Source organism: Ranitomeya imitator, chromosome 1 (assembly GCF_032444005.1).
Source record: "Ranitomeya imitator isolate aRanImi1 chromosome 1, aRanImi1.pri, whole genome shotgun sequence".
Lineage (NCBI taxonomy): Eukaryota > Metazoa > Chordata > Amphibia > Anura > Dendrobatidae > Ranitomeya > Ranitomeya imitator.
In genome coordinates this window covers 738,291,458-738,303,871 of record NC_091282.1, presented here as the reverse complement: position 1 = coordinate 738,303,871, position 12,414 = coordinate 738,291,458, and the positions used below count along the sequence as shown (strand labels likewise).

General features: G+C 43.9%; 1 protein-coding gene across 1 annotated transcript in view; it reads left to right on the top strand.

Annotated features, from left to right (window-relative positions):
- Window positions 1-12,414, top strand: part of KCNH5 (potassium voltage-gated channel subfamily H member 5) — a 649,354-nt gene that overhangs the window by 224,837 nt on the left and 412,103 nt on the right. The window contains exon 7 of the mRNA XM_069733797.1: window positions 5,564-5,993. Within this exon, the coding sequence (XP_069589898.1) occupies window positions 5,564-5,993 (430 nt within the window). The remainder of the gene's footprint in view (window positions 1-5,563; window positions 5,994-12,414) is intronic.

The window sequence follows — 12,414 nt, the reverse complement described above, 5'->3', positions numbered from 1 at the left end:
TATGGGCACGACATAGAGCTCCATACAGAATAATGAGCCCCATATATTGCTCCATACAGTATTATGGACACCACATAGTGCTCCATACAGAATAATGAGCCCCATATATTGCTCCATACAGTATTATGGACACCACAAAGTGCTCCATACAGAATAATGAGCCCCACATATTGCTCCATATAGAATTATGGGCACCACATAGTCCTCCATACAGAATAATGAGCCCCATATATAGCTCCATACAGTATTATGGGCACCACATAGCGCTCCATATAGAATAATGAGCCCCATATATTGCTCCATGCAGTATTATGGGCACCACATAGCGCTCCATACAGAATAATGAGCCCCATATATTACTCCATACAGTATTATGGGCACCACATAGGCCTCCATACAGTATTATGGGCACCACATAGCGCTCCATACAGAATAATGAGCCCCATATATTGCTCCATACAATATTATAGGCACCACATAGTGCTAATTACAGAATAATGAGCCCCATATATTACTCCATACAGTATTATGGGCACAACATAATCCTCCATACAGTATTATGGGCACCACATAGCGCTCCATACAGAATAATGAGCCCCATATATTGCTCCATACAGTATTCTGGGCACCACATAGTGCTCCATACAGAATAATGAACCTCGTATGTTGCTCGATACAGAATAATGGACTCCATGTAATGTTCCATACACTATAATGAGCCCCATGTATTGCTCCATACATAATGGGTCCCATATAATGTTCCATACAGTATATGATGGGCCACATATAATGCTCCATACAGAATGGGCTCCATATAATGCTCCATATATAAGGGCTATAAGGGCCCCATATGATGCTCCATATATAATGAGCCCCATATATTGCTCCATACAGTATTATACGCACTACATAGTGCTCCATACAGAATAATGAACCTCGTATATTGCTCCATACAGAATAATGGACTCCATGTAATGTTCCATACACTCTAATGAGCCCTATGTATTGCTTCATACATAATGGGTCCCATATAATGTTCCATACAGTATATGATGGGCCACATATAATGCTCCATATATAAGGGCCCCATATGATGCTCCATATATAATGGGCCCCATATGATGCTACATATATAATGAGCCTCATATGATGTTCCATATATAATGGGCCCCATATGATGCTCCAGTATATGATGGGCCCCATACATGATGCTCCAGTGTATGATGGACCCCATATAATGTTCCTTGTATAATGGGCCCAAATACGATGCTCCAATATATGGTGGGCCCCATAAATGATGCTCCAGTGAATGCTGGGCCCCATATAATGCTCCATATATAATGGGCCCCATATATGATGCTCCAGAGTATGATGGTCCATATATATTGCTTCAAACATAAAATAAAAATGAAATACCTCTCCTTGCTGTCTGCTGCTCTGCTCTGGACTTCTTAGTGTCAGCGTTTTCCGTCTCTCTGCACTGTGACTGTACAGAGGGCACAGAGGGCGCACAGACATGCAGGGCCGGCTCCAGGTTTTTGAGGGCCCCGGGCGAAAGAGTCTCAGTGGGCCCCCCTTTAACACATACCACGATTCATGATCGCATATAAACACAGCCATGTAGTATATAACACTGCCCAAGTAGTATATAGCAGCCCATGTAGTATATAGCAGCCCACGTAGCATATAGTAGCCCATGTAGTATATAGCACAGCCCACGTAGTATATAGCAGCGCAGCCCACATAGTATATAGCAGCCCACGTAGTATATAGCAGCGCAGCCCAAGTAGTATATAGCAGCGCAGCCCACGTAGTATATAGCAGCGCAGCCCACGTAGTATATAGCAGCGCAGCCCACGTAGTATATAGCAGCGCTGGAGTTGGGACGGACGGACCCTCACCCTCTTTTAACCTCACCGAAGACGATTCACTGACAGTCACGAGTCACGACGACACACTCATAATCAGTGCAGGGTAACAATCAGTGCAGGGTAACAATCAGTGCAGGGTAACAATCAGTGCAGCAGGGTAACAATCAGTCCAGGGTAACAATCAGTGCAGGGTAACAATCAGTGCAGCAGGGTAACAATCAGTGCAGCAGGGTAACAATCAGTGCAGCAGGGTAACAATCAGTGCAGCAGGGTAACAATCAGTGCAGCAGGGTAACAATCAGTCCAGGGTAACAATCAGTCCAGGGTAACAATCAGTGCAGGGTAACAATTAGTGCAGGATAACAATCAGTGCAGGGTAACAATCAGTGCAGGGTAACAATCAGTGCAGGGTAACAATCAGCGCCACGTGTAGTAGTCATCAGTGCAGACTATCAGTGCGGGGTGATAATCAGTGCCATGTCTAGTAATAATCAGTGCAGGGTAATAATCAGTGCTATGTGTAGTAGACTAGTAGTCATCAGTGCTGACTCACTGCTTCGCCGGCCCCCTCGTTGTGGACACAGCAGGAGAGGAGAGGGTGCACCGTCCTCACCTCACTGCAGGCTGCAGCTGCTGCTCGTCTTCTCCTCCTGCTTGGCGCGCCGCTGCAGGTCCGGATCTGTCCTCTCCTGTGCTGGCCTGGATCATCTGGATGGTGGACGCATAGATTCTGACTGGACTGCCTGGAATGGGAAGAGGGAAGGCTTCAGCGGCGCGGTCCAACTCCGAACGGCTCTCTCTGTCCACTCCTTGCCCGCCGACCGGATGTACTAACAGGAGAGGAGATGACCCAGCGTCGCGACCCGGAAGTGTCTTCTGTATCCATGGTGACGGCCGGCAGAGGTGAATATTGCTGCTATTGCAGCTGCGCAGCGCCAGGCGCCAGCGAAATGGCCTCAGACACAGCTGACTGTGCCCCCTGCAGCCAAGGCGCCGCCGGGCGACGTGTGGACAGTGGATGGATACAGTGAGTGACGCGCGCTGGCTGCTGACGTGTACTACCAAATGGGCCCCCCCGTCTTGCCAGGGCCCCGGCATTTGCCCGGGTGCGCCGGGTGCTGACGCCGGCCCTGCAGACATGACATCATAGCACCCCTTGATCTGAACATCACACTCAGAAGACGTGGAAGACGCTGCAGTGGAGGAATGTGGAGAGGTAAGTATCGTAATTGCTGGGGCCCTGACCAAGTAATGGGCCCCCATAGTATGCCAGTGTCCCTGACGGTGAGTGGGCTCCCGCCTGCTTAGGTCACTTACCCAGGTGCTTATGCCGGCCCTGTCTACAATGGAATATCCTTGTATGGGCGCCACTTTTTTCATAATTCCTTATCTGTTTAGGACTGTCTTCCAGGAGACCTGATGAAAGCCAGTACAAAGAGTAGACTTTGGCCCCATTTCATAATTTCCTTTGTGCCTTTTTTTCTCTAATTTTGTTTTTCTATTGCACCCATTTCTTTCATTACTCTATTTCTTTTTTGTAGTCTATTTTATGTGTGCTCATCTGTTTTTGTTTGTTTTTTCCTCTTTATGGGCTGAATCTAGCAATTCCAGGTCTCTTTACCTGACTCATCATTTGTGGCGTCTTAAAAAGTTTAAAAACGTGGTGCCAATCCACGAAAGTCCCCTCCATTCTGGCGTATTTTTTGAGTACGTCAAACTTTTGGTGTTGAAAGTCAGAAAGAAAGCTTATTATTGACACCATGCCAAATTTATGAATCACGTCTACCATTTTGATTAATTTGGCACCACAAACCACACAACTAATACCTTGAGACAAAAATGAAAAGTAGCTTAAAAAATGGTAAAAAGAAAAATGTAACAAGCAACTGGATCTATTGGAAAAATAAAAATACATGTTGGCCATCACCAGTTCAATTGTGATTTTCAATTGGTGATGAACACCGCATAATTTTATTTTTACAATACATAGTGATGTCTAATAGAAGATCTGGTTACTGGATACAATTTTCTTTTTACCCAGTCCCCTTAATTTTTCATCTTGCAGTATTAGTTGGAGTTTTGGTGCCAAATTCATAAAATTTTGCTACCATTTACTTTTGGACTTATGGCAACGGACCTCTCGGCTTGTTGAACATTTATCTTCTGTTAATTTTCTACAATTAAATTGTAATGGGGCACTACGAATGAGCAGTCACATGGGGCTTCCCCTCCATCAGCCAATGGTCATTCAATGCAACTAGAAGGGAATCCAGATGACGTGCTAGCCCTTTGTGACATGCATTTAATTTTTTTGGTCAGCATAACAGCCTCGTAAGTTGTTGTCTGTTGGATCTTTCCAGTTGGCTTCAGTTTTTCAGAAAAATTAGACTTGAATCCACATATAGTAATTGTGAAACAAATGTTTAATCACTTGGTACACATTCAACAGCATCTTCATAGACGATGGAAGGTGGCCTTTAGTGTCAGCTATTGGAAGTAGCAATACTATAAGTCAATACTGAAATGTCAAATTAGCCTAGTAGCCAAATGACTTTGTCCTCTCAGACGTACGATTTTCACGTATGAGTGCTATCCATGGTTTTCACGGATAGCACTTGTACTTGTGTTACTCTATTGGGCCAATCCGTTGTGATGAAGGTCTGAAAAGACCCAAAATGTTATACTATATGGATTGCCAATAAATTATTTCATTTTTACTCAAATCTGAGTTCCAAGTTTTTCTGCTACTTATGGATTACGATTTGGAACCCTACTTGGGCTCCTTATTCACTCACCAGGAGTGCCACAAATTTATTTTCAATCAATTAATCTATGAGGCCATTCCCATGTTTGTGAATTTTCATAGACCGAGAAATCCTTGAAAAATCCTAGAGACATATTCAATTTTGGTCAATGGGTCTGTGAAAAATTCGGACTGAATTTGAATGACATCCGAGTGTTGTCCGATTTTTATAGAATGTCAAACTGGAGGAAGTGAAGAATTTTTTTTTTTTAACTTCGCCACGTATGAGAAAATTGGATGATGCTCATACCACACTCTGATCTGAGTCTGGTAAAAAGAATCGGACTGTTTTTTTAGTACGTGAAAAGAAAATCGGACGTGTGAATGAGGCCTTAGGGTAAGTCCATAGTGGGGGTTTTTCAACAGTTTTTGATGAAAAAACTTTCCAATCAAACATTATCATTTTGAACTCGTCTTGGTTTTTGGGGAGTTTCCAAAAATTCCTGAAAAAAACCTTTATATCTTAATGATAACATTCCAAATCGTAATTTCCACTTATAGACATCTGCTCCAGGGTTCTTGCCTCTCATCAGTGGAAAGTAGGAGACTGGTTAGCTGGGTGAAGACTGGTAGGTCATGGCAAGCAGTGCATGCCCTCTAAGTCTCTTTCCGTGAGCTTGTTGTCGCCTTTAACTCTTGGGTACTTATGGTAACACAGAGGTTCATATAGTTTGGTGGTATAAGCGTGTTGTGTAGTACTGTAGAACGTTTGGTATTTTATGATAGACCGAAGTTATTATAGTGAAATAAGTGCTGGTTGTTTTTCTGCCACCACAGTAGTCTTTGTGGTTTGTGTCATTGATGCAGGGCAATGAAGACTTTATATTATGCGTTAGCATGCCCATGTAATTTTAATGCAACCGATTTAATACTGTTTTGTCTTTCCCAGGGCATCAGCAGCCTCTTCAGCTCTCTTAAAGTGGTGCGACTCCTGAGATTGGGCCGTGTAGCCAGGAAATTGGATCACTATTTGGAATATGGTGCCGCGGTGCTGGTTCTCTTGGTCTGCGTATTTGGACTTGTTGCCCATTGGCTGGCCTGTATTTGGTATAGTATTGGAGACTATGAAGTTATCAATGAAGCCAACAACACAACCAAGAATGACAGCTGGCTTTACCAACTGGGAATAAGTATTGGCAGTCCGTATCGATACAATACCTCCGGTACAGGACAGTGGGAGGGTGGACCCAGTAAGTACTCATTGTACATATCATCGCTCTACTTTACCATGACAAGCCTTACAACTATTGGATTTGGAAATATTGCTCCAACAACTGATGGAGAGAAGATATTTTCTGTCGCAATGATGATGGTTGGCTGTAAGTATTTTGTTTTCTATTACTTTGCAAGTAAATCTTTGTCAGTGTTTTTAAACTGCCAAGAAATGATTACACTATATGATAATGTTTTGCAGTTTGCATTTTTATATAGATGTTTCAAGTGGCCACTGTTTCAGAATCTAAAGTAAACTCAGTATTATTTCGCAATGCATTAACAAATACAGCAAGGTACAAATTCATGTTTGACTATGCATACATTTTTGTGTTGAATCTGTTTATCCGACATGAGAGCCCCTGTATATTAGAACCAAAGATAGTCTATAAATGTTACTTACCATGTCCTTGCTATGCAAATTGCCTCTTCAGAGAAAAAGAGGACTTGAACTCTATAGCGCCACCTATTGGAAGTAGCGATCCTACAAGTCACAATCAACCCTTTAATGAGTCGTGCAATATGACTTAGGATAAAAGCCAAATCAGTATCTCAATTCACAGACACTGTGTTTTGGGCTGTTGGCCCTCGTCAGTGCGAAGCATGAGAACTGATTTGGCTAGGTGAGAGGCTCTGGACTGGGGTCTAAGGGGTAAGGTTTCTTCTTGTGGAGAGTGACATGTCCTTGCTGTAATGTTGGTCTTGGTTTCATTCCATGGTTAGGAGGCACAAAGATTTGTTGGTGTGCTATCCTCTTTTGCTTGGATAACGACCGGGCCATAAAGGTGATCATTCCCTTGCTATTGACTATAGCTATGATCCATTGGTTTGAATTTATAAATTTGAGTGCAATTTTTTTCCCAGAATCTTAACTTAAAGGGGTTGCCCCCTTTCATGACACCTTGGTCTACAGGTGCAGTTAATAATAATAAGACAAACAAACGTAATGTACTTGACTCACCATTGCCATCTACAGCACTGAGTTTCTATCGCTGCTCCCAGTGTTTCATTTTGCTGTTAGGATGACGTCAAATTGACAACGCTGCAGCCAATCACTGAGCTCAGTATTTGGCTGTAACACTGTCAATATGACGTCAGCATCACAGCCAATACCAAACACCAGGAACGACGGCAGAGACTCAGACCTGTGGAGGGTGAGTAAAACATGGTTTGTTTTCTAATAATAAACTGCAGCCCAGACACAACCCCTTTACACATAAAATTGTTTTAACTCACCAAAGACCACCATACATGAGAAGAATATTGATTAACTTGACTGGATGAATGATTCGGTGAGGGAAAACCCATCGAGGGCTGCCTTGAGCCGTGTTGGGTTTTTTCGGCCGATGACGCAGCCAACGCTCCTCAAAAAAAATCCAACATCCCCACTCCGTCTTTTTAACGATATTGAATATTCACCAGTTTACCATCAAATGAAATGAACAATTACTCCTTTCACCGGTACAGCCGATGATCGTCCATATTGGTTGACTTATCTTTGGTTGAGGCCATTAGGTCCATAAGGGACCTTGAGCCGTTTGGGCCGTGGGTCATCAGCTGTTTTTATGCTCAGTTTAGCTTTACTCAATGACCTTTTTTGACCTTTTTATTAGTTTTTTTAATTATATAGACAGGTAATTTGAGTTGGGTGGATCAATTTGCGAAACTCATGGGTATGGTATAACCAAGTCAGTAGTCTCTGATCGTTGGACAAGAGGGTCGCGTCGGAGAGCTCAGAAAAGATGAGATTTGCCAGCCTCCCATAGAGCTGCCCGAAACTTCTGACCTAGGCGATGGACCCAAGTCCTGTGAATTGATCTGCTCAGCACTAGTGATGAGCGAATATACTCGGTACTCGAGATTTCCCGAGCACGCTCGGGTGTCCTCCGAGTATTTGTAAGTACTCGGAGATTTAGTTTTTCTTCCTGCAGCTGGATCATTTACAGCTACTAGCCAGCTTGATTACATGTGGGGATTCCCGAGCAACCAGGCAACCCCCACATGTACTTATGCTGGCTAACAGATGTAAATCATTCAGCTGCGGCGCGGAAAACTAAATCTCCGAGCACTAAAAAATACTCGGAGGACTCGAGTACCGAGTATATTCGCTCATCATTACTCAACACTTCTGGTAATATTTTATGCCGTATGTACAAACTTCCCTTCTAGCAGAATCTGACCAATCCCAGAGCACTTTCCACGCCGTAACTTACATTTATTTACCATATCGTTAGAGCTTCTATTCCTCTTAATTTACTTAGCAATGAATTCTTCCACTAATGCGCTAAACCCCCGGTCCATCCAGTTATGATGATAAATGATTTAATCAGATAAAACCTACTGCTAATGTTTTATTGATATAAGAAGCCGGAGAAAATCCTCTGAGTAATTTTTCCAGCATGGTTTTAATGACTTGCATTTTGCGTGTACTTTGAAATGATTTATTATTACGTGTAATGGATCTTGATTGCCTTGATTGAAGCAGATGAGACAGAGAATGTATTGTCCAAACAGTGTGTTACCGAAGCTGGAACACAATACAATGATTTTCTGTTGAGTAACGAAAGCTCAATAATATGGCAGTGAGTATACTCAAATATTGCAGCAGGGAAACAGCTCTGTTCTGGTCTGGAGGAAATTTCTATATAAAGAAGCTGCCACTAGAGGGAGCATTTTCAAGACTGGTTGATTACAGGTTCATTGAGCTCAGTATCAGATTTAAAAAAAGTATTACATCAATCACTTTAAACTGTGTAATTATTGCATGGGATAGATGTAATGATAGTGGAACTTTAGTGCAGATCTGTCACCAGATTTCATAATCCAAATTACATAAGTTATTAAAAAGATCTCCTAGACCTGATGAAACTGATGTACTTACTTTGATATAATTTATGTCAGAATGGTTGGTTGTATAAACTTTTTTTTCAAGTTTAAACTCAATGTTTGCCGGAAAACCTTACTTACAGCTCCACGGTGTCCCTCCTCCTTGCTGACGCTGAATCTCCCTTCTCCTTGATACTGAATCTCAACCCACATAGCACAATTGACAGCTCCTCAGTGTCCCTCCTCCCTGCTGCTGCTGAGTCTCAACCCACATAGCCTGATTAATAGCTGCTCAGTGTCCCTCCTTCCTGCTGGTGCTGAGTCTCAACCCACATAGCTGATTAATAGCTGCTCAGTGTCCCTCCTTCCTGCTGCTGCTGAATCCCTGAACACCTAACTTTATTGATAGCTCCTCAATGTCCATTCTTCCTTCCTCAGTGTGCATCCTCCCTACTGATGCTGAATCTCCACCAGTCTAACCTGATTGATAGCTCCTTAATTATCCCTCCTCCTTGCAGCTACTGAATCTTTGCCCAGGTAGCCTGATTGATAGTTTGTCAGTGCTCCTCCTCCCTGCAGCTACTGAATCTTTGCCCAGCTAGCCTGACTGATAGTTTCTCAGTGCCCTTCCTCCCTGTTACTGCTTAATAGGGTTGAGCGAAACGGATCGAAAAAAATTAAAAAATCGACGACTTTCGACAAAGTCGGGTTTCATGAAACCCGACCCTGTGGGATCGGCCATGAGGTCGCCGATCTGTGCGCAAAAGTCGCGTTTCATATGACGCTTTCAGCGCCATTTTTCAGCCAATGAAGGAGGACGCAGAGTGTGGGCAGCGTGATGACATAGGTCTCGGTCCCCACCATCTTAGAGAAGGGCATGACAGTGATTGGCTTGCTTTCTGCGGCGTCACTGGGGCTATAAAGTGACGTGCACGCCGACCGCCATCTTACTTCTGCCGATCTTAGCATAGGGAGAGGTTGCTGCAGCTTCATCAGAAGAAGGGATATAGTTAGGGAGGGAAGATTAACCCCCAAACTGCTTGTGCTGTAGCGATTTCCACTGTCCAACACCACCATTTGTTTGCAGGGACAGTGGAGTTTATATTATTGTGCATCAGTTCTGTAGCTTATTAGGCTGCCTTATAAGGCTCCCTGATAGCTGCATTGCTGTTTACACGCTGCTGTGCAAACCAACTGCTTTTTTAAAAGCAAAAATCCTGTTGCTCCTTTCTGCACAGTTATCTTGTATATTTGTCTATACGTTTGTGTGCAGCAGTCCTTTTTATTGCTGCCATACTTTTCCTGAGATCATTGTAGGGAGATTGAAATTGTGCTACAGTCCTTGTATTTTTTAATATATCTTCCAGCCACTTTCTGCCACTTACATGGTGTTGTTTTATACACTGGGCCTGAGTTTTGGTTCAGTCTCCCCCAAAAAAGTGAGATTCAAATTCTCACAAAGTGGATATACTTCAGTCCTGTTAGTTTGTCATATGTCAGCCAGCCACTTTCTGCCACTTAGATTGCGTTGTTATATACACTGGGCCTGAGTTTTGGTTCAGTCTCCCCCCAAAAAAGTGAGATTCAAATTCTCACAAAGTGGATATACTTCAGTCCTGTTAGATTGTCGTATATCAGCCAGCTACTTTGTGCCACTTAGATTGTGTTGTTATATACGCTGGGCCTGAGTTTTGGTTCAGTCTCTTCAAAAAAAAGGGAGATTTAAATTCTCAACAAGTTTATATACACCGTCTACCTTGTTTTACAGTACCATATAACGGTTGTTATTTTGGTTAGATTTTCTAAAAAATGAGGAAGTCTGGTGGAAGAGCCCGTGGGCCATGGTCACTACCTGGCGCAAGCACCCGTGCGAGTGCCGTTTGCCTGGACAGGTGGGTGTGCCCACTCTTGGGCGATGACACTGGCACAGGGTCCCTCATAGTACAATGAAGTGTCTCTGACGGTTGTGGTGCACAACCAGCGTCAGACACACCGTCGTAATATGAGGGGCCCTGTGCCAGTACCGCTGCCCACGAGAGAGTGTTCCCCCCAGCTCGAACAGTGCTCTACCACTTGCAAAACTTACCTCTCCCTGCTCCACCACTGTGTAGTCTGTGCTGTTAAATCCTTCAATGGCACTGCCAATACAAATTTGTTGAAATGATAGATGATAGTAAAAATATACAGGGGCCCTGGCCTCCATTTAGACCAGTTAATACTTTGCACCTATTACCACTGTCTGCTACTCAGCAGAGGAGCCCACCCCAGTACCTAGCTATGCCACCTGTTTATTTATGAACAATTTTTTGGCAGACATTTAGCCCACTTTATTATTTGGGCCTACTAACTTAGTCTGCTACTCATTACAATTTTCCGACACTGAGCAAAGCAATGTCGCCTGTTTATTTATGAACAATTTTTTGGCAGACATTTAGCCCACTTTATTATTTGGGCCTACTAACTGTGTCAGCCACTCATTACAGTTTTCCTCCACTGAACAAAGCAATGCCGCCTGTTTAGTCCTGTTAACAATTTTGAACTGCATTTAGCCGACTTTAGTATTTGGGCCTACTAACTGTGTCTGCCACTCATTACAGTTTTCCTCCACTGAATATAGCAATGCCGCCTGTTTAGTCTTGTTACCAATTTTGAACTGCATTTAGCCTATTTTAGCCTATATCTGTGTTTCCTCCTCACCCTGCCCATTGCCCAGCCACTGCTAGATGAGTCTGCTGGTACATTGACCCAGACCTCTACATTCCCCTTGCACTCTACACAGCCAGAATCTGACCCTGCTGAAAGTCAGGTTCCCCTTCCCGCATATTATACCACCTTACACGGGGACAAAGAGGAAGGTGCAGATGAAAGTGCAGGTTCCTTCATCAGGTGGGGCATACTTGTTGGCGACGTCCCTGCACAGGGCTCCTCATAGTACGCAAAAGTGTCTCTGCCAGTGGGAAGCGCCACCCGCCGTCAAACACACCGCCATACTATGAGGGGCCCTGTGCCAGTGCCAACGAGTGGCCCCCCCCCCGCTTGCTCAGGATCACAGCACTTGCAAAGTTGAAATATCTCTCCCTGCTCCACCGCCGTGACGTATTCCGCGTTTCCTGGGCCCACAAAAATCTTGAGCCAGCCCTACCCCCCCACAACTTTAGCCAAATGACCCACAGTTTTCAATGCCTTACTATTATTATAAAGTAAATTAAGATTGACAAGCTTAAGTAATAAGAATTGATGTTTTTGGCATTAAAATGGGCACTGTAGGTGTTTTCCTGTCCTCCCCTCACTGCCGACTTTGATTCCCCATGGACTTGCATTGGGTTTCGTGTTTCAGTCGGCCCCCGACTTTTTGCAATAATCGACCGATTTCACCCGACCCGACTTTTGACAAAGTCGGGTTTCGCGAAACCCTCCCCCTTCTTGCAGCTACTGAATCTATGCCCAGCTAGCCTGAATGATAGTTTCTCAGTGCTCCTCCTCCCTGCAGCTGCTTAATCTTTGCCCAGCTAGCCTGATTGATAGCTTCTCAATGCTCCTCCTCCCTGCAGATGTTTAATCTTTTCCCATCTAGCTTGTTTGATAGCTTCTCAGTGCTCCTCCTCCCTGCAGCTGATGAATCTCCACCCTCTAGCCTGATTGATAGCTGCTCAGTGTCCCTCCTCACTGCTGAGATCTCACAATACTCAGTACAAGCTGCAG